The sequence below is a fragment of the Strix aluco genome, chromosome 12 (assembly GCF_031877795.1).
Source record: "Strix aluco isolate bStrAlu1 chromosome 12, bStrAlu1.hap1, whole genome shotgun sequence".
Taxonomy (NCBI): domain Eukaryota; kingdom Metazoa; phylum Chordata; class Aves; order Strigiformes; family Strigidae; genus Strix; species Strix aluco.
The window spans coordinates 14,065,969-14,093,897 of NC_133942.1; the positions used below are offsets into that span (position 1 = coordinate 14,065,969).

The window sequence follows — 27,929 nt, forward strand, 5'->3', positions numbered from 1 at the left end:
TCCAGAGAAGGGCAACGAAGCTGGTGCAGGGTCTGGAGCACAGGTCTGATGGGGAGCAGCTGAGGGAACTGGGGGGGTTTAGTGTGGAGAAGAGGAGGCTGAGGGGAGACCTCATCGCCCTCTACAACTCCCTGAAAGGAGGGTGCAGAGAGGGGGGATTAGTCTCTTGAACCAAGGAACAAGCGATAGGACAAGAGGGAATGGCCTCAAGCTGCGCCAGGGCAGGGTTAGACTGGCTCTTAGGAAGTATTTCTTTCCAGAAGAGGTTGTTGGGCGTTGGAATGGGCTGCCCAGGGCAGGGGTGGAGTCCCCATCCCTGGAGGGGTTTAAGAGTCGGGCTGACCCAGCGCTGGGGGACCTGGTGGAGTTGAGAACGGTCAGTGTGAGGTTAATGGTTGGACTGGATGATCTTCAAGGGCTTTTCCAACCCAGATGATTCTGTGATTCTGGAGTTTGCCTTGGTGTTGACCCCCATTCTCCTCCCACTGTGCCACAGGCCTTCACCGAGGGGTGGCCTCCTGCAAGGGCACAGGGAGCTTCTCAAGCCGCTTTAGCCATAGCCAAGGGAGGCTGATAAAAATCTAGAAAATGCCGTGCCTTCTGTGGCCTGCCCCGTGACCACACACCCCAACCTTTTTAAAGTCTTACATTGTAATTATTATGTACTCCAAGACCTTGCTGCTAATAAAGCTAAAAAAGGGCAGTGTTGATTTTGGTGCTGCTTTTAAAAAGGCCACCCCTCGCTCCCTCAGCAGCTCACACAAGGACACCTCGCCCATGGCCTTCCACGTTGCACTGGCAAGTTCATCCTTCCATCCCAGCTTGGGGCGACCTCTCCCAGCTTCAGGGCGCTTTCTTGTGCTCCCACAGTACATTTTCTGGGCAAATCTCCACGTAGGTAAGAGACACCAGCTCTGTGTCTCAGCCTGCTTCTGAGGGAAGGATTTCCAACTTCTGCCAGCCCCTGGGGCTGCAAAGCTGCTGCAGAGGTGTGTGAGCTGTAGCAATAGTTGCTGGGGTGCTTATTTTGGAAAGAAAACCCCATATACCCTTTAGGGGCCAACAAAAGCCCTGGGCCAGTGCGTGGGAGATGGAAAAACAGCCACCAGGTCTGTGTGTGACCCGGGGCTTCTCTTGCATATGTGTTTAGGAGGGGGCACCTGCCACCTGCAGCAACATTATTTTTTCAGGTTTATAGGGGATCAAAAAGGCTTTGCTCTCCAAAAAGCGCCTTTGCTTTGCAAAGGGAAATTCAAATGTATAGAAACGTTTGTCTGGGGGCTCACTACACTGGAGCCTCTGGGTGCCCTGGGCTGAACACACGTTATTAGCAGCTGGGAATTTTTTTTATATTTTTGCTGTGGGAAGCGTGTCGGTGTGGAAGTGCTAGCTTTTTGGGGGGAAAAAAAGCCGATTTTTGAAGGAGGCATGGGGGTTTGCATGACCTGACCTCCGTGCAGGGGTTGGGGGGTGGGGTGTCCCGGATCCCGGTTCACGGGGCGAGTGTTGCGCGTCCCGCCCCCACGCTCCGCCCAGCCCGGTCCTCCCGGCCGACAGGCGGCGCCCTCGGCCGCACCCCGCGGTGCCCGGCGCAGCTGGCGCCACTTCCTCCCCTCCTGCAGGGGGCGCTGCCCGGCCTGGCGGGACCCCGCGGCCCCTCCCGGAAGCGGAAGCGGCCCGGCGGGGCGGCTCGGCTGCATCGCCGCCGCGGAGCGCCGTGAGTACCGGGGTGGGTGAGGACCCTCGTGGGGACCGGGGTTCCCGGGGGAGGTGGCTTCCCTCCGTCCTGGGGGGAGCTGCTGGTACTCCGTGGGGTTGGGAGGAGGAGGGGGTCTGCCCCGGGGCGACCTGGCTTTCCGCCCCCGGCCAGGCCTGCTCGCCGCCCTCGGCGGTGGAGGGGCCCCTCCCGGGATCTGCCCGCTTCCTCCGACCTCGGCGGCAGGGGCAGGCTCGTGGCCGTTATCACGCTCGGGCCCGACCTGCCCCTCCGGCGCAACCTGCGGATACGAGGCGTCCTACGGTGTTGTAGTGCCGGAGAGTCCCCTGAGCTGGTATGAAGAACGGGGCGGTCTCTCTTTGTTGGCTGCAGGAAGGTGGAAATAAAATGCTTCACGTGGCAGAAGGTGTCTGCGGTAGAGGTCCCGCAGTGATCTCCTGGGAGGCAGATCCTCGCGTTACCCTGGACTAACATCACCTCACCGGGTGGCGGTTCTCACTCTTGTTTGCTTGTTAAAGTCTACTGCTCTTCGGTTTTTCTCTCTTTTCTTGGAGGGAAGAGTGAGAAGTAGGTCGGGTTAAGACATACCAGCATCTGGGTGTAGGTGGGGAAAGGAGATTTTTTGTTGTTGGAATTCTGCAAATTAGATGAGAGTTTTCTGATTTAGGTTTGAAGTCTCATTCTCAGTTTCTAACGCGGTCTGAGCAGAGCACTGTTCTGTGTAGGTGTTTGCCTTCCAGTTTTACAGGGCTGTTTAACTTGTGTCATGGTTTTGGTTGTAAATAACTCAGACAAAAGAAAGACCTGTGTTAGTTGTGTTTGTATTGTCAAAAGTGGAACCAAACTTTTAGTCCAGACTTGCTCTGCTTTCCTTCTTATCAGTTTGTGTTAAAATGGATTTGGTCCAAGGTGTAGGTTGTCTCGTTTTTTGCTCATCTGTGATGAGGTATCTCAGCTGCTGTGTAGAGCAGCAGGAGAGCCAGACCATCAGGGAGCTTTGCCTCGGGTAGCTCTGCTACCCAAGCCTGTGCCGTGAGTTTCTGTGGTCCCTTAGTGCCTGTTTGCTCAATGAGAATGCTTTATTTAGTCCGTGTTGGTGTTTTTGTCAGGCTCAGGCCACCAAGCTGGGCCCTAGCAGTGTGCAGAACAGTTGTGCAGTCTTTCTATTCTATGTATAGAAAAAACTCTCCTTTTGAGGATTGTCAATCCTTACACCTTGGGCCCTTTGGCAATGAACTTTGTGGCGGGAGTTTATAGCTTGGATCCTTTTGAAGCTGCCCTCAGACCTGGGATTTACAGTGGAAGGACTTGGTTTCATCTTACCAGACATCTGGACTGTTAATTCCAGCTCAGATATACTTTGTAAAGCACAACTGACTGCAGGAAGAGATTTCTGCTGAATTAACAACCTGTTCCGGAGGATAAGACTTATGCTGCAGATAAATTTATTTGGGAAATGCTTTTTTTCACTGTGTCTCCTTTCCTCTGGTATTGCCTCACACTCCTGGAAGAGTCTTATCCATACGGTATTTGTAATTATCCCTGAGATGATATAATAGTGGTGATCATTGCTAGACTCTTTCAAGCCTTGTTTGAAAGGAGATGCAAACAAACCCAAGAAATTACAGGAGAATAACAGGAATAAGGGCGTGCAGTTGCCTAGGCCCATTGTGTATGGCCTGGTGGTTCCAAATAAACTACTGATGTTGTTTGTTCTAAGCAGCTGGTTGTCCCAGATCTGGCTACGGTCCTAATCATCCCCTGTTCTGATATCAGTGTAACAAGGTGATATTTGTGCAGTTCACAGGGAGGAAGAGGCAGGTAGGAGCTTAACGGGGAAGAATTTATCCACTTCATGAACTGAAATGAGTAGTTGGCATGTGGGGGCGTGGAAAAGGCAGACTATAAATCTGTGTGGCTCTATGAAGTTCTTAGTCCCATTCTGAAAGGCTGAGTGATGGCAGCTTGTTTTCCACAGCAGAAATCTCCTTCCTAATCCTCTTCATTCTGCTGTGGTTTTTTTTTTCCTTGCGTGAAATGGTGGTTTTCTTATAATGTTTTTGCTGTGGTGTGTTTGGGGAGCCTGAAGTGAATGTTTGCAGGGCTTCTGGAAGGCAGTGCTGAACCTCTGCTATTCTGTTTTTCCAGAAACATGCAACATGGCAGCAGCCATGGAAACTGAACAGCCGGGCCTTGAAATCTTTGAAACTGCGGGCCGTGAGGAGCAGGTCCAGAGAGAGGAGCAGCCAAAACTGGAACCTTTCTATGTAGAGAGACATTCCTGGAGCCAGCTTCGGAAACTACTCACAGATACACGGAAGTATCATGGGTACATGATGGCAAAAGCCCCTCATGACTTCACATTTGTGAAGAAAAATGACCCTGAAGGACCTCATTCCGATAGGATCTACTATCTGGGTAAGCTTGCTATAACAGCCTGTGTCTTGACTAAGCAGTCACTGCAGAGGCTGTTCGGATTTGACTGTTCTTGAGAGCTGGGTGTTTGTGGCAGTTAAATCATAGTGGATTTCAGGGCAGATTGGCTGGTCAGATGTCACAATTGTGATCGTAATGTCTCATTAAAACTTGCGATGTAATCTCCCCCAGAAATGGTGTGGTTGGAGGTGACCCCTTAGGCCTGCTGGAGCTGGAACAGAACTGTGAAGTGTCCTTTGGGGCGTGTTCCCTAGGTGGGAGGGCAGGTTAAGTGTGTTCAGTCTGTTTTCTCTCACTCCAAGTACACTGTCCCCTCTCTAAAAGCTGTGTCAGTTTGATCTCCTTTCTCTTAATTTCAACTAGTGGGTAGAACCTTTTCCTCCTTCAAAGTTTCCTTCCAAAACAGAGATTATAAATGTAATTTTGAAAGTCCTTTGTGCCTCAGCTACAGTAGTAGGTTTTCCAGGGATTCTGGAGGGAATAAGTGGCAGTGTAGAGCAGGGACAGTATTTTTGTTCTTGATAATGAAGAACTTAACGTAATTTATTGTTCTTGGCCTCAGTGACTCACTTCTGCATTATTTCACTAATCAGTGTTCACTTTATATCTGCATTTCTAAATTGCAGCTGTGCTTGAAGTGCTTTGGCACTGTAAATGATGCTGTGAGCAACCTTCTGGGTGGTTTTTTGGAGCAGACCTTGTGGTAGAGGAACACTTTTGTCAAAAGCTGAACATAAGTCCATGAAAAACTGCATTAGGGTGAGAAGCAATGGCTGGAGCAAAGGCCTAGGAGCCGGAACCATGTTCCAGCCCTACTGCTTGCTGCTTAGGCTAGTTGCTTAAGCTCCAATTTGTGATTCTCAGAGGCTTTGCATGTGCTGTGCTGTGACATAGTCAGAAAGATCTGTCTCTTTTTCCCCTTTTAGAGGATGGGGGTCATAATCCTTGAATAATGCTGAGCTGAAGCACAATGAGGGTGAATTAAGGCTGACCCCAGCTGGGATGAGCTCTGGTTTCCTATGTGCCACTTCCTGAGCTATAGGTCAGACTTGAGTTCCCCAGGGCACATCTGGCTCCCTCTGGGCTGATTCCTACATGCCTGAGCTTTCAGAAATCTGAATAGCAGTCAGGGAAAGGAGCAGGAAAGGGATGTTCAAGCCTTCATAAAGACGCATTATCTTTGAAACACAAGCTGCATCATGCTGTATTCTAGCCAGGGGAATTAGCAGAAAGGCCTTCCTTGATTTTTAAAAGCTTATAAAATAAAAGGGGCCTCAGCCTTCAAGAACACAGATATGCTTCAGGCAGCGTGGGGTAAGCCTGGGTGTAGTTCCTTGTTCTCTGCTTTCTCCGTGACTTGCATTTCTGTGAAGCAGAATTCCCAGACCGAGGCTGCAGTGCAGAGACCGTCAGTACTTTCTCTGGTAGGAAGGGCCTGTGAAACTGTTCCTGGGCATCCTTTGAGAGTGTTTGGATTATTAACAGAAAGCTAATATACTTTTTTCTTTTGTCCCCTCCTCACTTTCACAATAGCAATGTCTGGGGAGAACAGGGAGAACACGCTCTTCTACTCTGAGATTCCCAAAACCATAAACAAAGCTGCCGTCTTGTTGCTTTCCTGGAAGCCTCTTTTGGATCTTTTTCCGGTGGGTCCTGATTTTTTTCTTTCTGCTTGGCAGCGTAGCAAGTACACGGGCTTTGGGGTTCCACCTATAAGCCATCGTTAAAATTTGGAGATTATCGTCTTAAAGATTTTAAGATTCTCCTTGTACTTGGTTACCTCTGCAGCCATCTCAAAACCAAGCACAGCTTTCTCATCAGTGTTTGGAGTTACAGCCTTTGTGCGTCATAAAAACTGTGTGTGCTGGATGATTCCTCCTTTGCCGGCAGAGATTGCAAGTACTAATTTGCATCAGATTCTCTGCTGTGAGATCCTGGGGATTGCTGAAGGAGCCTGTAGTCTCCAATAATCACTGTCTTGCAGGGGGAAGTGAGAGTGCCCCTGAGGATCAGTGAGTGGCTCTGTGACTCACGCAGGAGCAGAGGATCCCTTTCCCACTCACTGGGACCCTTCTCACCTCCGTGCATAGCAAGCCCACACCAGTCCCACCCCATGCACTGTGACAGATTGGAGGAGGGGGGACAAATGCCATGTGGAATTAGGTGTGTGTTTTCCCGTATTATTTCCTGAGGCTGTCAGCCAGACATAAAATTCATGCTGTGCTCTCCTCCCACCAGACCAGTCACCGTGTGTCTTTGTGAAAGTTAGCAAAGACTCCTGCTTGTTCTAGAAATAACAGACCTTCAGTCTCATCTTTCTTATATCAGTGAGTAATGGAAATAACACTGGCCTTCCTATGGGAGAAGTGGCTGTCAGGTTTACAGTTGTGTAGGATCTGATCGTGGCCTGCACTTGCAAGTGCTGATGGCAGAGGCACAAGCAGGAGCGGGCTTCTAGCCGCCAGCAGGATTCTGGGGGAGGAGGGTGTCTGCACAGCCATCTGCTCCTGGAAGCTTGGCATGCAGACGCTCTGACAGTATAGTAAGAGATGCAGAGCAGAGGTGTTGATTGTGCTTCTCTGCCCATATTCAGGCCATCCTGGACTATGGGATGTACTCTCGTGAAGAGGAGTTGCTACGGGAGAGGAAGCGAATTGGCACCATTGGGATTGCCTCTTACGATTACCACCGAGAAAGTGGCACCTTTCTGTTTCAGGCTGGGAGTGGAATTTATCACGTAAAAGATGGAGGCCCTCACGGATTCACTGTGAGTTTACTCACCTCTCTTGTTCTCTGCAGTACTGCTTTCCTCTGGCTAGAAGCTCCTTTGGCTTAGAGTGAAAGCAGAGCGTGATCATCAGTCACTGCTGCACGAGCATGGCAAGTAGCCTCGATAACCCTTGAAACATGGAGAAGGCATGCATTTCCATGGCTGTAGAAACTCAGGTGGAGAATTATGAGAAATGGTAGAAACTGCAGCAGCAAGGCAGAACACCAGATTTTGTTGATTTTTCACAAGTAGCAATGCCAGTAAAAAGCAACGCAAAGGCTGTGATGCTCTGTGCTCTTTCATGTAGTGAGAAGTCACGTCAGAGGGAGCTTTTGTTCCCAAGCTGTGGTTTAGAGGTCACTGTTCAGCAGTCACTGCTGTGTGTGTTACAAGATTTGGCTGTGTAACTTGCAGAACAAGCAACCTTTACTCTGCTGGTGCTGAAGCTGGAGTTCAAAGCTGAAATAATTTCTTATTATTATAACAAATGCCTAATGTCTGTCAAACTCTGTTGTAAGGGGGAATTTACTGTACCTTGAATTGCTTTTGGAGGACAAGATTCTATGTTCTGCCAGGCCTTTTTTAGGGTGCTGTTTTTAAGTGTGCCAGGCTTCTCTAGGCAAGCTGCCGTCTGATTTGTGGCTAATCCTCAGCACTGGTGAAAGAGACCCTGGTGGGGTCTGTGCAACCATGGTAGAAGCACAACTTTCCCTGTAAAATATCTGCACAGTATTTTTCTGTGTTTAAAATTGATTCTTCTGTTGTAAACATCTGTATTTGAAGTCAGTGTCCATGATATTGTGGTCTTAGAGACCTTCTGATGATCCAGGTTAGCTTCTGTAAGTGTCCATGTGTTATCATTGCTTACTGTGCTTTTTCTTTTCTTTCAAACAGCAACAGCCTTTAAGACCCATTCTGGTAGAGACCAGTTGTCCAAATATCCGGATGGATCCCAAGCTTTGTCCAGCTGATCCAAATTGGATTGCATTTATCCATAGCAATGACATCTGGATATCTAATATAGAAACCAGAGAAGAAAGAAGGCTAACATTTGTGCACAATGGTAATGCATCCTGAATTAAAATCTCTGCACCTCCTCTGCACTTGTTCTTGCTAGACTGAATTAAGCAATGGCACTAGGGGTTCTTCTGAAATCTGGGGGAATGGCCACTGTTTATTCCACCTTGTTTGTCACGTTCTACATGTTTCCTCTGGTGCAGATATTGTGGGATGATTCTATTCCCTGCACTGTGGAATCTGGCAGAGTGAGTTATTTGTTGAATACATACGGAAGGGCTCTTCTGAAACACAGTGCATTCCTTTTTACTGGAACAGCCTGTTTTGTGTGGAAGAGCTGTGGGTGGAATAGAGCTGGAGGAAAGTTTCTGTCAGTGAAATCAGGCTGCAGGGCCTTTTAGAAACAATATAGGCAGTTTCTGAATAGCACTGTGGCTTCTGCTGGCCCCTCATGCTCAGGAACTTAGGTCCTCACTTCTTACCCTCTCCAACTCTGTTTTAGACACGTATCCTGGAGGAAAGAAAATAGGAAACTGTGGAAAAAACACTTTTTAAAAATCTACTGCATTTTGTATTTAAAATCATACTTTGTATTTAAATTATATAATTTAAATTTTAGTTGAACTAAAATTTCTGACACTTTATAATAATTCTTTAGCTTATTTAAATGTTAAATATTAAAATATTATGTAAGTACATTAAAAATAAACTGTAGCAATGACTCCTTCTCAGATGATAATTATTTATGGAGCGCTGCTAAGTTACCTCCAGGGTAACAGGAAAAATATTGAAGCCCTATGGATATGTCATCATGTTGAGATGTTATGTAAGTCTGTTACTTTGGTACAGTGAATGAAATATTGATGCTTTTGTTTTTCTGAATGTTGATATTGTCAGTTTCAGTTGTTCAGGAGGGTTTGTCTTGTCCTTTTTTTTTCTTTGATTTGCTTAAAAGTTGTGGTTCCAATTCACTGAGCTCAGGTAGAGAGAGCATTTTCTTTCTTCGACTAGTACATAGAAAATTGAGAGACTAATCGGGTAGGAGTAAGAAGGGAGGATTGCTTTCCTTTCCTAAAAGAAGCTGCCATGTCAGAGAGGATTAGATCCTCCCTAAATAAATCAACAGAGCAGAGTGGAAGCAGAAGAGAAATCTGCTGAGAAGTCAGATTTATTATTGTGTAATTGTTCTTGGGGGGTGAACTTGGGCCGTGTTTGGGATAATGCAGAACTGGTTTGATTCTGCAATAAATCATGAACTAATTCTTTTGTGTCTTTTTTTAGAACTGGCCAATGTTGAGGAGGATCCAAAATCTGCTGGCGTGGCTACTTTTGTGCTGCAGGAGGAGTTTGACAGATACACTGGCTACTGGTGGAGCCCAAAGGCACAGCCAAGTAGGTGTGATGGATCCGGTGTGTCTGACGGACACAAGTAGGGGCTCCACTGCTGTGCTGTCCAGTGCAGTTATTTTTTTCTGCTACTTGTCTTTATGCAAGATAGGAACTTTATATTCGTAGCTCCTTTTAAACTATCCGCAGCGGTGGGCTTGTTACAGTTGCCTTGTGAGCACATGTTACTGGGGGAAGAGACTTTCCTTCTCACAACAGTGGTAGGAGTTGTAAGAGTCTCAGAACGTTTTGCTTAATGAAATATGAATCACAGACTTTGTTGGATTTTTCTTCATCCTTTCAACCTGCTTGTGCTCCTGGGAGAATATTGATGCCTGCAATAACTGATAATGAGTATTGATGCCTGCAATAACTGATAATGAGAGCTGTTCTGACCAGCAAATGTTAATTCATTTACAGCACTGAATGGGGGTAAAGTTCTTCAAATTCTTTATGAAGAAAATGATGAGTCAGAGGTGGAGATTATTCATGTCACATCACCCATGCTGGAGACAAGAAGAACGGATTCCTTCCGGTACCCCAAAACTGGTGAGACCCTGATGCCTTACATCTCTGTTTCCGGGAGACATATTTTATTCCATGTGCCTGACAGCAGTGACTCTCCTAACCTAGAGTAGTTTTTGAATTGGGGCCCAGGTGCTGGAAGTGTGTTTGGGGAAACTGCTGCTGTGAAGGTTAGATTAGTCACTGGTGACTGTACTGATATCCCAGCCATGCGGTTACTAAGAGCTCTGAGTTGGGTCTCTCAGGAGTTGGCGGAAACTCTATCTGATTGTCACTATTTTGGAGCTGTTGTCTCAGATCCTGGCAGATCTGAGCTGTCGAGGAGTTGATTCTCATTACAGCCCTGTGTCTCTGAGGGAAAAGCTGCAGATTTATGGGCTTTTGCTTTTTCAGGAGGGTTTCTGTTTAGCTGCTGGCAATGCCCTGGTAGTTCAAGTTCTGAAGGACTCTGGTTTTCATGATTGCTCTTGGACTTTGAACAACAAACTCAGCATGCTTACAGCCTGCCAGGAAAACCCCCTGTTGTCATATTTTCAAACAGTAAATGATCTGGAGGCTTCAGCAGTAGAGAGGGGTGAGGGCAGGCTTGAAGCATACTGAGTGGAGTGCCATTGGAAGCCAGGGAAGTGGGACTTATGCAGACCTGCTGGGACTGATTCACTGGCATGTGTCAGGTGTATGGGGCAAATTTGAACAGTCTGACCCTCATTCTTCTGAGATTTCCCTTCTGTTTCAGGAGAACATGTTGCTCACAGTTAACTAAGTGTCTCACTCACTTTCCTCACTCCTGAAATCTTCATTTTTTGGAGAAATGTCTTCTGTTTTGCTGACCTTTCCAAGTTGCAGAATTCATTTCAGATCTTGCAGATCTCCTGATCCACTGGGAAAAATTTTCTGCTTATGATCCTGATTTACTACTTGTTTTAAGGAGGAAGAAAGGTTCAGTGTTAGCCTGGGAAGCAAAAGATGACTCCTTGTGTTTTTTCGTCACTTGTGTACCCCCAGATTTCTGAGAGTATTTTGTCATAATTCTGTTCAGTGCTAAGTTTCAGCAGCTTAGGTAAATGAGCCAACCAAAGCCCAAATCCCTTTAAAAAAAAGATCTAGGCTTTAATCTCTGGGCCTCAGTTTCCAGTCTGAGCTGCAGGGACAGTAGCCCTTTTCAGTGGGTTGTTATGAGGGCAGAGCTTGAGGTAGTGGAGAAAATTCTTCACAGGTTGAAGATAAGTACTTAAATAGGCCAGCACTGGGGCCCCAGGCAGGTCATCTCACCTCAGTGCATCGTTTTTTGTGTATAAACCGGGTTGATGAAGTGGGAGTACTTCACAGCAGCATTGAGAATATTCAGAGTACCTGGAATTTGCCACATGTGGCTTTTTGTGGTTCAACCGCCATCAGCTTTATTCTTTATAGTCCACCTTTGCTGTGGAGCAGGCCCCAACATTTAGCACTGCGGGGGCTGTACAGCAGGATGAGTTGCTGGCTTTGTGTGAAGAGTTAACTTTAGATTTTCAATATTCAACACAAATATGTAGCTTTATTACTTTAACTGCACTAGTTACGGCAATAAGCTTTTAAGTGTGAGTTGCTCTAATTTTCAGGGATGCTTTTTTAGCATTGGATTGCTTTCTGTGTACCACCTTGAGAATAACAGCCAGACAGTAAACCAAAGCTTGCTTTGCTGTCCTGACACTCCTGAGCATTTACCTCCAACTAGCATGTGCTGCCTTTGACGGTGGGAGAGAAGACTGGCTGTGACATAGCATGCTTCTTGATCAGATCTGTTTGCAGGATTAAATCCACTGAGTCTGCCTCATGTTTGCAGTCTCTTTTTTCCCTGCCTGGTTCTTTGCTGTCTCTTGCATGTGCAAGTAGGCTATTTGATCAAAGAGCATTCTGCTGTTTGCCTTTTCCAGTTCTGTATGAATAACACCACAATAATCCACAGTTCAAGTCTGCCCTCTGTGCCTGACTGCTAACATCTGTTTTTATAGGTACAGCAAATCCAAAGGTCACTTTCAAGATATCTGAAGTGACAATCAATGTGGAAGGCAGAGTAAGTTCTATGTTCTGCTTGTTTTTCCAAATAAACATAATTTCTGTGATTCTTTTTTGGTAAAATTCATTTTCCAGTTCAGTACAAATGAACTTCCTTGGTTTTGATAGCTTAATGGCCTCTCTGGAGGCAGTGCACTTGGCTCATTCCTACGCAGATACTTGGTGTCTGTGTGTGCAGCAGTATTTCTCAAGGCTGTGCTTTCCTTCCCTACCACTGGTTTATGAACTCAGCTGCAGAGCAGGGTATTTTAGGTGTGGATGGTTAGACCTTCTTATGTGACAGATCTCTTGATTGGCTGGATATATTGGGAAAATTTGATTGCAAAGACAATGTATCACCTTACAAAAGCCTGAACGTGTGGAAAGAGATGAACTTTACTTTCGCCCGGGGATTTTTTTAACAGATGCAGAAATTTCCATAGCCCAGTCCAAGATCTTCAAACAGTTGGGAAGTTAATCTTACCAAACAGATACAGTAACAGCCATACATTATTGGGATTCTCTGTACTCTTGGGCTACTTCAGCCATCAGCAGTCACCTGCTGGGATAGCGATGCTGACGTCAGCCAGCAAAGGCAGGGAAAGCCGTCCTGACCCTTGGGGTACCGCTGTGACTTGTCCCCAGTCCTAGCAGGGACAGACTGCAGCATTGCATATCATGGATTAGAACCACGTTGATGACTGGATGTCATGCAGAATGTTCAGCATCTACCAATTAAAACACCTTACAAAATAGCTCGGTACAAATCACCTCCCCTTTATATGGGGAGACTGAGTGTTCAAGTGACTTGTCTGAGATAAACGATCCAGATTTCTCAAGCCCTGGCTGTGCTGGCAGTGCACAGCTCGCCTACTATGCTGGTTTCTGGCTACAGATGGGGTTGAATCCCCTGTGTTGCAAAGGCTGAACAATCTAAATTACATGAGCTGCGCAGAAGAAGTCTTCTGTGTCCAGACTCTCATCGTGCATGAAAACTGGTTGTGGGGGTTCATCTCAGTGTCACTGAATTGCTGCTTTGTCAACAGATTGCAGATGTTGTGGATAAAGAGCTAGTTCAGCCGTTCGAGATCCTCTTTGAAGGAGTAGAGTACATTGCTAGAGCTGGGTGGACGCCAGAAGGAAAATAGTGCGTATGTTAATCCTGTCTCTGCTTAGAGGGTTTGGGGCATTACAGTTAGAAGCAGAATGTAGTGGTCTCTGTCTTCTTCAAGCTTAAGCCTGCTTTCATTTTTACATTGCTACAAACTTGTTTGTGCAAAGGGGACAATTTTTCCAAAACCAAAACTGAGTTCTTGTCTCTTTCTCTGGTACCTGGCCCTATTGCTTTGGTATTGGGCACTTGCAGCCTTTGATGTATGTGTCCTCTCAGCATCCCTGTGAGAGAGAGTGCAGTGCTATTGTCCCCATTTTACAGATGGGGAACTGAAGCCCAGAGAGGCTAAGTGACTTGCCATGGTCACACAGGAAGTCTGTGGCTGAGGAGAGAAATGAGCCCAGGTCCCCCAGGCCCTAGGCTAGCGCCCTAACCACTGGACCATCCTTGCTGACCAGACTTACTGATCAGAAAACCTGCTGTAAGTGCTACTTACATTTGCATGTCATTTTTAACCCTGTAGATGATGTAGTACGGTGTTTCTAACTCACCAGAAGCTTCTCCAGAATTGCACTTCAGTTCTTGAATCTAAAGATGGCTTTCACCTTTTTAATATTTTTTTTCACCCCCTCAAATGTGGAAGAAGTGCAGGGACACATTTGCTACATTATCTTGCTTTTCGCAGGATTATTGTTAGAGCTACATGCAAAGCCATCAGAAGTATGGCAGGGTCTACTGCCAATCCATTTAGGTGCCAGTATTATTCTCTGCCAGGTATAGGTTTAAAACATGAGTATTTTCACAAGTATCCTGAAATTCCAATTGAAATTTTTTCTGCTTCATTATTCCCTCTGATTTTTCTCTTCTTTCTCCCCTAAAGCACAATTCAAATCTGGGAGAATAGAATTAATTAAACTTTTGAACCTGCAGTGCTTATGCAATATTGAAATGAAGTGAAATAGGTTCTTGTGTTATGGAAGAGATTTGTTTATGTGGGTGAAATTTTACAGGTGGCTTTGTGCTTAATCTGAAATTGAACGTTCTTGACTCCCTCAAAATGCCTAGTGCTAATGAGCGTTGAGGTTTTCAGGCCTGTCTAATGCTCATGGTTGCATGTTATTTTCTCTAATATCTGTCTCCTCAACAGCATCTGGTCCATCTTACTGGATCGCTCCCAAACTCGGCTTCAGATAGTCTTGATCCCTCCTGCATTATTCATCCCTACAGAAGATGATGCAATGGAAAGACAGAAACTTATCGATGCTGTACCAGATTCTGTTACACCTTTCATTATTTATGAAGAAACAACAGACATCTGGATAAATGTAAGAATTTGAATTTCGGCCTTCTCTGACAGTTTGTTGTTGAAGACCCTGTTTGTAGCACTTGAGTGACATTGGTGTTACTTTCCTGCCTGGGAGAATGTTCCCATTGTGCAAGTTCTGCGTGTATTCTGTGCTTCTTGCTGTAAAAAACAGTATGTAGAGAACAGAGAGATTTGGGATGTGAAAGCAAAGCTGCTTTGCTTGAGGCTGCTTGTGGTCAGACAGAGCTAGGAGCAGAGCCCAGGCCTCTGGCACCCCAGGGCAGCCCCTTGCCCACAGTGTTACCTGCTGACATGCTCTGACTTCTTGGTGCCAGTTGTTCACCACTAGCAGTGCCAGCAGATGAAGTATTTGTCAGACAACAAGGGTGTATCTAGATGATGGGTGAACAAGTCCCAGGAGTCTGTTAGCAGTCACTAAAACCCCTCCTTAACTACATATGGTCTGGTGAAATAGATTTGTGTGTAATGTTCTCAGAAGTGTGCCCTAGGGCCTGTGCTGTGAGACCGGACACCGGTGTGCTAGGCTAATGCTGTAAAAATGATTGCTGTTCACACTTCTGCAGATAAAGATTGATGTCTCTACAATGACATCCCCATGGAGGTGTGCCAGGGTGCAGGAAGGCCTGGGCACATCAATCACTGACAGGTAGTTGGGTCTCGCAGCAGACATCATTTGCACAAAGCCTTCCAGTGAATGGTCCCTATACAGCAAGTGCTCTCTCTGATACCACGTTTTCTCCTTATTAGTAGTGTGCATGGTTTCAGGATGGTGTGAGCTGTCTTTTCTCCATTATTTTTACTGGCTGGAGTGGTTTTTGACTGACAGCTCACACCATGCCGATAAATGCCCCTGCGTCCCTCAAAAGATTGTCCCTTGAAGCAAGAGTTGGCATCTTCATGAGTGGGAAGATCATGTCAGCTCATCTTTCTTGAAATAACCCTTCACTTGTGGGCTTCTAGACAGCACTGGACAGAGGAGGCCACTGAACTCTGGCTTGCTGGGTGGCTCTTGTACGCTGTCTGCAGAGCTGGACCAGCCTTTGTATCTAAGCTAGAAAGGCAGGTACAGAGAAACTTAATCAGTTTGTTGGCCAGAATTTATGACTAGCAAAAAGCCTGGAGCTGTGTAGCGCATGTGGAGCTGTCTGTAGACACCCCATGGCTCATGAGCATAACTGGCTCTCCCAGTAAGGGACAGTGCTGCACCCTGCTAGTGTGAACTGTTGTCTGTGTCGAGCAGTGAGAGGAACTTATGTGCAGCTTCAGTGCCAAACTCCTGCTAATAACAATAATCCACTGCTTTGTCTCCACAGATCCATGATATCTTCTATGTTTTCCCTCAAACCCATGAAGATGAGATAGAGTTCATTTTTGCCTCTGAGTGTAAAACAGGATTCCGGCACCTATACAAAGTCATCTCAGTTTTGAAGGAGAGCAAGTATAAACGGTCGTGTGGAGGCCTCCCTGCTCCAAGTAAGTGAAATTATTCTTTTGCTTTTATTGGGCATTTGCTGCCAACTAGTGAGGAAACAAATGTCCTTCCAGGTGGCAGGAATTATTGTCTTATTGGAAACTCCTGCTGTTGTCCAGGAAAGCACTTCACTGCACAGTCATTCCTCTTGAAATTTTACAGGGGTGATTCTGTATTCAGCATGCCTTAGTTTTAACCCTGATTCTTCCTCATGGGCTAGAGGGAAAAGTTTCAAAAAATGAAGTGGAAAACAAGCTCCTGATGATACTGTGAAATGCACTTAGTTGTTTTTTCCTTGTCAATGTTGGAACTGTTTCTGCACTGACTTTGCCAGAGGTTAATCATTATAGCAATAACACAGCTAGCTCTGATGTGCAGGGTCCAGTGTATCTAATAGGTGCACAGTGGTTCAGGATTTGATTTTGCAAGTAAAACCAACATAGTCCCTGTCAGCTTTTAAAAGCAGATTGGTAGCAGAGAGGCTGACAAAGAGCAAACCCTGTGATATGAGAACTATTCAGAGAATTCCTCTCTGCTCTTAAAAACAATCATGGTACTGCTGTATAGATGGAGATGTTAGTAGGAGAAAATTACTGGCAGCTGTTGCAAATGGAAATGCAGGAAGAGTCATTTCAAGCAAAAATATTCAAGGACCACGTGCTTCCGAGCTGCAGTCGAAGTTTGGTCTTGCTCAGATGCATGATATAGCTGTGTGCAGAGTTCCCAGAATGTTTTTTTCCTCTGCATGTATTCTTTAATTTACAGTTTCATGCTGGGATAGTTAATTTACTTGGTGTGTATTGAAGGCACTTACCAAGCTCTGCATGCACAAAAAATACACCTAATTTTACTAGAGGTCGTAGTTTCATGCAACTGTCGGGTTTTTTTTCTCCAGATAGCATTATATCCTGGGTTGATTAGATTTCTCTGAATGCATCTGACTTCTTTTCTCGCTAAATCTCCCTCATTCTAAGGGAAATGAAACCATCTTATAAAAACAGAGTTGTTCCCCACCCTGTTGCAAAATTCCCCATGTTTTGACATCTGAGATTCCCTTTGCACACCCATTTTTCAGTATAAAACCTCTATTTCTGTGCAAGTGACAAATGCTAACAAAAAAAAAAAGCAGGCAAGGTGTCCAGGCCTCAGGTTGAATCCTGTGAATCCTTTAACATATATTTCACAGAATGTTAAATAGTACTAGCCCTAACATTTGTCTGGGAAGCTGGCAGAGGCGTGGGTCTTCTGCAAAGGCAGGTTGCTCTTGGGTTTAGTTTATTAAAAAAGCTTGGGAGGAAGAGGTATTATTGTGACCATGTGTTTTGTAAAATCTCTTTTATGTTGGTTATTTGCAGGTGACTTCAAGTGCCCCATCAAAGAGGAGATAGCGATTACCAGTGGAGAATGGGAAGTGCTTGGCAGACATGGATCCAATGTAAGTCTCTGCTCTTGCTGCGTGGATATCCTGCAAAGATACCGTGTGGGATTTTTGGTCTACAGTGTGCTTTCATCCTTCAGTACCTCTGATTACGCTGTTCTGGACCAGAGGTTGTGATTTTGGCAGTGGGAAAGCAACACAGGTGACATTAGTCGGCTTTCTTTTCCTGCACATTCCTGTGTGGATCCTTGTCAACCAGGAGTCTTCCCCACTAAGTGCAAGGCTTAAAGAGGAGGAGAAGGGAGCAAAAATACTGTGAGACAGCAGTGAGGAAACTCCACGTGTTCCATGAGCAGCAGGTTGTCATGATGGTGTCCAGCTGCTGCTGTCCTGGAATCAAGAGATAGGAAGGATCGGCATAAATTAGCCCTGTCTCTTTTTAGCCAGGGAGACTGGGAAGAGTGAAGGACCTGCATGAGAGAGCTGAGCAACAAGGTGTGAAGTGCAAATTATAACTGACAGAGTTGTGGACAGTAAGAACAGTCATTTGGCTTATTCCTTGTAGACTGTTGGGCTATAACTCAACTTTATGGAAGTGAGACGGGGGCAAACTTGGAGGTGGTAGAACTGGGTATTGTTTTAGCAAGAAACAGTATTGAGGGATGTGTTGTTTTGGTTTTGACAGATCTATGTCGATGAAGCCAAAAAACTGGTGTACTTTCAAGGCACAAAAGACTCGCCTTTAGAGCATCACTTGTACGTTGTTAACTACGAGAATCCTGGAGAAGTAAAGCGGCTGACGGAACATGGTTACTCTCACGCCTGCTGTGTCAGCCAGGTACCTGTCTGCCTGTGAGGCCCTGTGTAGGCAGGGCTGGCTGGGTGTGCTGTGGCTTATCACCAGTCTTGTCCTTCATCAGTCAGCAGACAAGGCTGTATTTGAATATAACAAGCAGATTTTTACATTGTGTTGTGTGCTCCTGCATGTTGTACAGTGAGTGCATAAACCCACCCTGGAAACCAGATTTGATCTCCCAGTTCAGTTGCTCTTCAGCTTGCTTCAGGCTAAAAGAGCCAGAATGAATTTTTTGGAACTGTTTGAGCCTGGCTCTTTTCACCTGAAGTGGGCTATGGAACAATCGCCAGAGGAGATGAACTGGTGGCAGTGTTGGGCAGGGTTCTGGGCATCTGGGGCAGTAACCTGTTCAGCTGGGAATGCTTTACCCAGAAGAGAATGTGTGACAAGGTCTGCATACCATATTTGGTTTTGCAGGTGTATTTTTGGCTTTGGAGTGTTAATATCTGAGTCTTGCTAAGGACTGTAACTTCTCAGAGTCTATCTGCTGTTATCAAAAGTGCTCAGACTTCCTGGTTTAATTTGGTCCATAAGCATCTTCTGAAAGGTCTAAATGCAGAAAGAAATGGTCACTTGTGCTTGTGCCTCTGCACTGAGGAGTTCAAGGTAATGTTCCGTTTTTCTGTAGGATTGTGACATGTTCATCAGCAAGTACAGTAATCAGAAGAACCCACACTGTGTGTCACTTTACCGGCTGACAGGACCTGAAGATGATGCAGCTCACAGGACAAAAGAATTCTGGGCTACCATTTTAGATTCAGCAGGTAAAGGACAACCAGGATCACAGACTCAAAGATACCCCAGAATGTGCTTGAGATTTGCTGTTGTGGGTGACTAGACTTGTCTCTGAAACTCATGCTTGTGTGAGTTCTTGGAAGTACAGGAGTGACATTTTCAGCTCAGCGACAAATGGGTATAAACTGCCTATGAAGGAATTTAGAGTGGAAATTACCAAGTTTCTACCGCCAGAGCCAGTAGAAGATGCAGACAGCCAGTTTCAGTGTTAGGGGAGGGGTTTAAGTGCGCTCATTTACTCTGTGCTATGTGCCTGCTAACGAGCATATATAATGCTTCTGGCAAGGGGCACCCACTTCTTAAATAGTTGTGTGCTTCTGCCTACTCATGTCTTTGAGACAGCTCTTGGGCTTTTAGTTTTCTGTTGTGTTTCTGTTCCCTAAGGTATGCTCCATATCCTGTGCTTTCCTTGTATTAGTGTCCTGAGTCCTAAGTGAGCTTCGGAAGGGACTGGATACCTGTAATGGCTGTGTCAGGGGAGAAGAGTTACTGTTGCTCACAGGAGAGCAGAGATGGGAACGTGATAGGAGAAAGCTCGCCTAGGGCTAGTGCATTCCCCATCTCTGCCTGGTCCCAGCCACATCCACTGGAAGGCGTGGGAGATCTCCACTGGGATTGCAGTGAGACTGGTGATGGGGCAGGATCAAAGCAGAGCTGCGTTATTCATCCATTCCCTTTTAAACCAGGCTCTCTGTTCCCTTCCGTGGCAGGCCCTCTTCCTGATTACATTCCCCCAGAAGTGTTCTCCTTCGAGAGCTCCTCAGGGTTTACACTCTATGGGATGATGTACAAACCTCACAATCTGCAACCTGGAAAGAAGTACCCCACTGTGCTCTTCATCTATGGAGGGCCTCAGGTGAGTGTGGTGTGTAGGTGAGCAGAGGGGTGGGCTGCTCTCCTGGATGAACAGTTCCTGCTTGGTGCTGAGGAGAGCATGCAACGTTTTGCCTGTTTGATAGGTAGCTGCTTGGCTGAAGGTGCTGTAAGCGGTCATGATTTCCAGGTCATAGGTCAAGGCACTGCCACTTGTCTGAGAGCAGGTGTGGAGTAACAGAGCTGGAACTGGGAGAAAGGGGAGTGCAGATAGAACAGGGGACAGTGACTATCTCCTCCTCCGCAGGGGCTCCTGCTCTTTGTTTACATTTCCCCCATGTGTCTGTGAGGGGAGCTCTCTGTTAGCACTGACCGTGTGTGCTGAGGAGAGCTTGCTCCCCAGTTGTCCTTCTCCCAGCCCCTTAGCCCTTCTTTGGTTCCCCCAACTCTACTGTGCCCTGCTATGGGCCAAGGCAGCTGAAGTGAGACTTGAAGAGAAAGATTTTCTCCTGAGAAAGAACAGAGTGGAGAGCGGAGCTGCAGGCTCAGGTTTGCATTGTGCAGTCAGCAGCCGCCCCGCTTGCGCTGTGCCCATTGGTGCTGCAGTGGAGCTCAGTTCAGAATGGCTTGTTCCTGGGGGAAGAGAGTTTATTTGACAGCAGACCACCAGCAGGGAGAGGGAATCCTGCAGGGAGGGAGGGATCTTGAAAACTTTATATTATTAAAGTGTATAAACCATTTAAAGGAAGGTAAATACAAATAAAATCTGAAATTGGATTAAGTGGTGACATCTGGATTCCATTACGTATGTGGTTGCGTCACTGCTGCTCTTCTATTCCAGGTACAGCTAGTGAACAATCGGTTTAAAGGAATCAAGTATTTCCGTTTGAACACTTTGGCCTCTTTAGGCTACGTCGTTGTTGTCATTGACAACAGGGGATCCTGCCACCGAGGGCTGAAGTTTGAAGGAGCCTTTAAATACAAAATGGTAAGTGGAGCTCTGAGTCTGGCTCTTCGTTTTCAGCCAGAGACAGATTTGAGTCCCAGTATTATCTAAGCTGAAGCACTGATCTGGCACAGATGCCCAGCATTGCCTGTGTGATGCTGCCTAGGTTTGGGGAGGGGAACTGCGCATAGCAGGGAGGAAAGATGCTCCGTGTGGGAAGGACATATAATGTCAGGGTTTGAGGTTGTGAACCAACTCCAGCTTGGCAGGCATAATGCAAGGTGGTTCCTAAGGGGGTTTCTGACTCCCACCAGAAATGCTGTGCTGCTCACATGAAGCAGAATGGTTTCATTCACAGCAGGCATTGCTATTTAGGGCAGTTCCTGGGTCAGGCTGGAGAGGGTGCGTGTGTTTGGCCATGTGTACAGGCAGAGAGGGCCTGTGCCAGGTTCTGCTGGCTTTGCAGCGTAGCTCTGTGCGGTGGGAATGGCGTTTTCATGCACAGAGCTAGAATGCAGCCTTACTTTTGTAACAGCAAAAACACTGAAGAATCTTAGTCCCCAGGCAAGGAGACAAATGAAGAAAAGGATAGTTAAAAGGTGGGTTAGGATGTATTTATTGTCTTATGGGGGAAAGGTGTCATCTTTGTGTAACGTGCCTAGCACAGTGGAGTGCTGGTTGGGTGCTGCACAAACAGAAGCAGCAAGGGTCTGAAGGTGGTTACCTTTGGAAATCCTGAGAATGTAACCATTGTCTGGAACTGACAAAATTTACCTTTTTCTCTCCTCTCCCAGGGACAAATAGAAATTGATGACCAGGTGGAAGGGCTGCAGTATTTAGCATCCCAGTATGACTTCATCGATCTGGATCGTGTTGGCATTCACGGCTGGTCCTATGGAGGCTACCTCTCTCTTATGGCTTTAATGCAGAGGTCAGATATTTTCAGGGTATGTTCATATGTTGAGTACTTATTCTAGTGGTACAGACAGAATTTCTCCCTTAATTGTGTAACCTCCCATGGGTGTTCACAGCACCAAAGACTTTTTTGTTTGCTCTAGACAAGGGAGGACACAGTCCTCTGGCTGTTTCCTTCAAGACTCTTCTATTTGGGTGACTTTGGAGACAAGTTGCTTTTCTAACAAACTTTTCTTCCGTGGTATTTCTAATTAGGCTTCCAGGCTTTGGTTATATTTTTGGTACTTTGCAGACAACAGATCTGAAAATCTATTCACTCTTTAAGGCTAGTGCCTGCTAACAAGCCACATTACCTTTTAAAGCCAGCAATCAATGGGTATTCCAATAGCAGTTTTATTGTGTGATCTTGGGTTGTACCCTTGGTTCTCTCCACTTGTGTTTCTGTGTGAAGTGTGGGGATGAGATGCTCTAAGCCTGATGTCATAGGCTCCGAGAAGTGTCTGGGACTGGTGTTTGCATTGAGTCCGTACTGGTACAGCTGTGGGACTCAGCTTTTCAGAGGCAGTGATACCAGTACAGCCCCAATAATTAATACTAACAGAGATGCCTCAAATCAGAAAATTGCATTTGTGCAATTAAGTGCCGCACTTTCTTGCCTCTCCACACAGATTTGCAGCTTTTCTTTCCAGGAGTGTGTGGTGTTCTTATTTGAGTGTAACCACCCCAAAGAGCGTGGTGTGACTGCACCATCACTGTGCTTGCTTCCCCTAGCTCCAAGTTGTGGTTTGATTATGAGCCAAATATTATCTTAACCTGATGTGAAGGTGTGGTGTTGTCCATGAGGCTTCCTGCATTAAAGTGAGCAGGGTGCTTTTGGGCAGAACATGCTTGCCATCCAAGAAGCCTGGCATGTAAGAGGAGTGTGGGACTGTTTAGGTAGGCCAGGTTTACTGGAATATCTGAGAGTCTGTTCGTGTGAGCTGGGGTGAGGAGGAACAACTGTTCACCCCATTCAGCTGAGCACAGAAGGATATTCCCTCTCTGGAAGTGTGTGAGAGAGCTTTAAACTGTTGGACTGTGGAACTTGCAATCACTTAACTGTGCTGGTATAGCTATACCAATCTCAGGTCACCTGTGCTGAGGTACCTTATATAGTCTCAGCTGTTGCCAGCTTTGTGTCAGCTGAGCTCTTTGTGGTGTCAACCAAGGAAGGGAAATGATCCTGCTGAAAAACGACACCTCCTTCTCTTCCCCCTCCCCTCTTTCCTGCTCTGAGAGAATACTTTCTTTGCAGACTGATCTATTCCCAGATCAAATTGCCTATGCTGCTTCATAGCAGTGTGTTCTGAAGCAGCCAGGAGGGCAACCTGGGGATGGGGAGAGGTACTGAAAAGAGGCTCTTGTGATTTTGTGACTTTAGACCACTATAGTAAATGGCCAGACTGCTGTTGGGCAAGTCTCAAAGGTAGAGATGTGTGGTAAGAGCTGGATACTGCTCTTGGGGATGTGTTTTGTTCTTTGTGGCTGCTCTTGCTTTGTCTAAGCCCAACCTGAATATTCCTGGGAGGTTTAATAATTACTTGTCTTAAGTCCTTAAGGATTGTTATATTTTTACTTTTAAAAATACATGCCTTGCAAAAGGCTTTTTGGTGGTGGGCTATTTTTTTCTCACTGGTCTTTTTTTCACGAGCCTCTGCAAGCTGGTGGTAGCTATGAAAGGTAGTTTGCTGAGTCCTAGAGAGCTCTCGACCCCAGTTTCTATTAGACATTCAGATGAACAAAGGTTTTTGCAACCCAGAAGCAGAGCACTCTGCATTTTGGACAAAATCCCCTTCCGTCAGCAGGCTTTGTAGGTGGTATGTTCAGTGTTGCTTCTAGTTTGTCTGTAGGATCTTCCTAGTTTTCAGCAGCTGCCTTGTTTTCAGCACACAAAGGTTGTAGCTGAACTGTGCTGATATGTATGAACTGTGGGAGGGAGAGTGAGGATTGATTTTCTTTTTCCACTGCAGCCTGTGGATTGTAAACCTACCAGTGTGTTTTGAGCAGTTATAGCGGCAGTGGGATAGAGCTGTGGGAGGGAGGGACATCCCCAGATCAGTGGTCAGGTGGTGCCGTTCCCCTCCTGATGCTGAGACCCCTGTTGAACTTGCAGGTTGCCATTGCCGGAGCACCCGTCACGCTGTGGATTTTCTATGACACTGGTTACACGGAGCGTTACATGGGCCACCCGGATCACAACGAGCAGGGCTATTACCTAGGATCAGTGGCCATGCAAGCCGAGAAGTTTCCTTCTGAGTAAGTTTGGTTCTGGCTCTTGCCTTCTACTCTTCCTACCAGGAAAGTTCAAGCCCCATGGGCACATTTTTATCTCCTTCTTCTTGGCAATTGAATCCTGGAATCACAAATGCTAGTATTAAATAATAATTTTTTAAAAAAGACAAAAATCCAACACTAATAAACTTAATAGACTTGAATGAACATTTGCATAATTACAGGCCATTCCGTGTAATCCCTTTTATCCTAGCCATAATTAAAGACTATCTTTTATGTCTAAAGAAATGACAAACATATCTCCAATTATATGATAAGCACTTTAGAGCCACATTAAGCTAGATAAAAGTTAGTTGATCAGAATGCTTTCTGCATGCTCTAAGGCTGTATCAGTACAGAGTTGACTGCAGAGCAGGCTGAGACCATGGGCTTTCTTGCCAAAGAGCTGAAAATCAGCAGTGATTCTGAGTAAGTGTTAAGCTGTTGTATTGTCCAAGCTAGGAAATACTTCTGAGAATAAAGAAGATAAACAGATGAAATGTCTGACTGTGATGTGCATATGCAGGAAGGACTTTTAGAGGAGGAAGGAATAGGTTTGGGAGACACGTCCATCCAGAGCAATTCACAATAGTGAAATTGCTGCCTTCAATGCAAATATTTTTTTTGTTAAGTGTTTTCAAGGGACACTTGTGGACTGTGAAATGACTGGTGGGTTTTGGGATGCTGTCTAGAAATGTTTGTCTCTTGCTTTTCTCAGACCAAACCGTTTGCTGCTGCTACATGGATTCTTGGATGAGAATGTTCACTTTGCACACACTAGTATTTTGCTCAGCTTTTTAGTGAGAGCTGGGAAACCGTATGATTTACAGGTAAGGCTGGGACCAGCATATAAAGGTAATGTGTCTGTCTTTGACTCAGGAGTCCAAAATCGGAATTTGTACCATGGATGTGCTGGGCAGCTTGGAATTCCAGGATAAAACTGTAGTATTTGAGCCTAACGCTTTTTTTAAATGAAGATTTTATGAGTTTAAAAAAATAAAAAATAGGCAAATGAGCAGTTAAGAGTGGTTAAGGCTGCTCCTGAGGAGATCTGCAGTTTGGAGGCAGTAGAGCAGCATTTGTGCAGTGTGGAACAGGTTTATGCATTTAATCAAACTCTGTTGGTTCTGTGCAGATGTAGCCCAGGTATCCCACACTGTGCTGCAGAACTGGGAACACACTGATTTACGTGATGGCTCTGGGCAGGATCTGCCTCTCCAGCCAGGCCTATCGCCTCCAGCGCAGCGCTAGCTGGGTCAGAGGGTGCCGTGGTTGTCTGGGTTCAGGCAGTGGAGGGTGATGGGGTGTATTAGCTCAGGGGCTGAGTTAATGCAGGGAGACTACATGAATGTTTTGGGGGACCGGTTTAAATGCTGGTGCCTGCAACTCTTGTGGATACTTATGACTTTATATTTCAGATCTACCCTCAGGAGAGACACAGTATAAGGGTACCTGAGTCGGGAGAGCACTATGAACTCCATCTACTGTATTACCTGCAAGAGAACCTGGGCTCTCGGATTGCTGCCCTGAAGGCAATGTAACTGACCTCTGCAGAACTCTGCTCCACTGGCTGCTTTACCGACCGAGATGTAGGAAACTAGAGAAAACAGGATGGAACATTGCATTTTGGTGCCTGCCACATGTACACACATGTACACACACACACACACACGGAGACACTTTTTTAAAAGTAAATTTGGTGCCATACAGGAAATTAAAGTACAGTGACCTAATAACTTTAAAGCTTAATATGTAAATAAAGTCACACGTCTGTGGTATAATGCAGTACCATGGGTGTTCTCTTGGGGGAGGAGCTGAAACTGAGAATAATATACTTCTACAGCACCAGATCTTCACTTTTTAAAAGCATTATGACAATTGATGTATTTTTACAGTGTGTTCCTTGGTATCTTATTACATAATAGTGGATGATTTACTCACTACACGGAAAGAGTTTACCTGAATGGTTACAACTTGTATTACATTTGAAATGCTATCATCTAGCCTTTTGGCTTCATGAAAGGGATGTGTCTTGCTCCTTAGAAGCTGGTCACAAGTTAGACACATCACCTATCTAGGTGTTAATTGTTTTTTAAGAAAGACAACTTTTAAGCTGCCTCCTAAAGAATTTAAATTTTGGGTTCAGTTTAGTTGATGCTAGGTTCTTTTTGATGATTTCTTCTCTCCCCAGGATAAATCATACTCTTTTTTTTTTCTCTTTTTTCTTTTTTTTTTTTTGTTTAGCAGCTTGAGATCCTATCCTGATTGTACTTGATTTCAGTGGGGAAGTGAAATAATACTTTACTGTGATATGGGCATAGCAGTCTTTTATTCTGAGATGCAAACAAACTGAAGTCAAAGAGCTGAAACTCTGTGAATTTTAAAACAAGCTTAAAAGTGCAGCCCACTTCTCATTGATGTTTTTCCCTGGTGTTCATTCTGGAGCTGGTTTTGCAATACTGTTTGCTTACCATCACATCAGCATGATATAGGTATATGCATCCTGTTAAGATTTTAAAATTCAATACTCTGATTCAAAGGTCTACAGAGGATTTGGTGAGGAGAGACCTTACGAACACTATGTGTGAGGCAATATGAACTGTTTCATTGAATTTCCTGCTTTATTTGAGGGACTGTTTCCCAGGCTCGTACTCTGTTCAGTTCTCCATTCCTGGGTCCTTTGTAGCACTGCTGTGTAGCATGATTATGATGCTGTATTTGAGAAACCCCCTTCTGTATAGCTTAAGGTAACCCTGCTAAGCCTAAAGGATATGCAATCCCAGTTGTGTTTTTGCTAGTGAGGTTTTAACTAAGCAGCAGGCTTGGCTAAAAAGCATCATAAGTGTGTGAAGTCACTTTTAACTTGCAGCAGGTCGTTTAGGATAGAAATCCATAGCAAAATGATTCTCTTTAATCCAGGAAATTCTCCCCTTGGGGCTTGCCTCTGAGACTGCTATAAGTTTTAATGGTTTTCTTAGAAACCTAAGAACTTCCTTTTCTTTCTGTTTTGGTGCTAGAGAGAAGCAGAGCATGATTTTCTTTTAATCTTCTAAAAATCTGGAATCACTCTCAGTGTTTACGCTCTTAGTACTCCACATGTTGTAACCTTGTATTTTCCTTGCTTTTGTACTGTTCAGCTTGATCCTGAAACTCCGGGATTTAACACAATCTGCCTGTATTGTATCAAACCGCATCGTTTTTCACTTAGGCTGCTGGACATATGCACCAAAGCTATCGGAGCTGGTGCAGTTACACGGTTGTAAAATGTGTGTGTGAGAACGGGCTCTGTTTTTTGGGTTACACAAAGGATAGCTGAAGCCAACAGGCATGCAGTAAATGCAGATTTCCTCCGAGATGGGAATGTTTGGTTTGGACTTTTTTTTTTTGTTTTTTGCTTTTCAGATCACAGTGGTTATAAATGGATCAGTTAAAATACCATTAGCAGGTCAATAACAGGCTTACAGTTTTTATTTTGGGAAGGGCATGGCAGGGAAGGAGCCCTGCTCCTGTAATGTCTTCACTTAGTAGTTAATTGTGACTGAAGCAAACGCAGCATCCCTATGGAGTGTGCTATAGTCAGCATTGAGACGGATACGTCTGCTGATGCATTTGAACAGAAAAACACAACAGTGAGTAGAGACAAGTATAAGCTGTTACTATGGAATTCCATTGTGTTCCTTATGTGTTTATGCTGTATTATATATACATATATCTATATCTGTTCATATATACATATATGTATAAAATTACACGTGGATAGTATCACCTTTTCCAAGGTTGTTTATATTTTGTTCAATATTAAATTAACTTGCTTTTTGGGGTGGTTTTGTTCTTTTTCTAGAGGTGATGACCCTTGAATGTAAATGTATATGATTTTTAAGACTAAATTGATCCTTTTGTTTAAAAAACAGAACAAAAATGGCCTTCATCAAACAGTGCTTTTTTGGGAACTGAAAAACTAAATGTTATGCAAGTAAACCAGGCTAGGTTTTGATTTAGCACAGGGTGTGATTGTAAGTGCTGACATATAACTTTTTAATAATGCATCCTTCCATTGTTTTAAATATATATATCGAAAAGCTATTAAAGTACAACGTACTGTAAGTACTCTATTTT

At 45.2% G+C, this 27,929-nt stretch overlaps 1 protein-coding gene across 10 annotated transcripts; it reads left to right on the forward strand.

Annotated features, from left to right (window-relative positions):
- The first annotated feature begins 1,665 nt into the window (after positions 1–1,665).
- DPP8 (dipeptidyl peptidase 8) lies at positions 1,666–27,925 on the forward strand. 10 transcript variants are annotated; one of them, XR_012624798.1, is made up of 21 exons: positions 1,683–1,717; positions 3,866–4,135; positions 5,687–5,799; positions 6,747–6,920; positions 7,818–7,986; positions 9,222–9,332; positions 9,747–9,875; positions 11,846–11,907; positions 12,935–13,035; positions 14,150–14,327; positions 15,643–15,802; positions 17,156–17,235; positions 17,864–18,016; positions 18,663–18,798; positions 19,540–19,685; positions 20,484–20,630; positions 21,383–21,535; positions 23,656–23,798; positions 24,532–24,643; positions 25,232–26,305; positions 27,216–27,925. XR_012624798.1 is itself a non-coding variant. In XM_074837003.1 (20 exons), the coding sequence occupies exons 2-20, from the start codon at positions 3,877–3,879 to the stop codon at positions 25,352–25,354; spliced, it is 2,649 nt and encodes an 882-aa protein (XP_074693104.1). In that variant the 5' UTR covers positions 1,666–1,729; positions 3,866–3,876; the 3' UTR covers positions 25,355–27,925. The 10 variants fall into 10 exon arrangements, 8 of the variants coding, with proteins under 8 accessions (XP_074693104.1, XP_074693103.1, XP_074693110.1 ...); XM_074837003.1 differs by having other exon boundaries at positions 1,666–1,729; positions 25,232–27,925; XR_012624799.1 differs by lacking the exon at positions 27,216–27,925 and having other exon boundaries at positions 21,383–21,519; positions 25,232–25,259.
- The last annotated feature ends 4 nt before the right edge of the window (positions 27,926–27,929 follow it).

Bases quoted from the DNA above. Each gene is read 5' to 3' on its own strand.
- DPP8 (XM_074837003.1), top strand. From the start codon at position 3,877: ATGGCAGCAGCCATGGAAACTGAACAGCCGGGCCTTGAAATCTTTGAA. The intron at 5,800-6,746 runs GTGGGTCCTGAT...GCCCATATTCAG, and splicing joins CTCTTTTGGATCTTTTTCCG to GCCATCCTGGACTATGGGAT. The intron at 6,921-7,817 runs GTGAGTTTACTC...TCTTTCAAACAG, and splicing joins GAGGCCCTCACGGATTCACT to CAACAGCCTTTAAGACCCAT.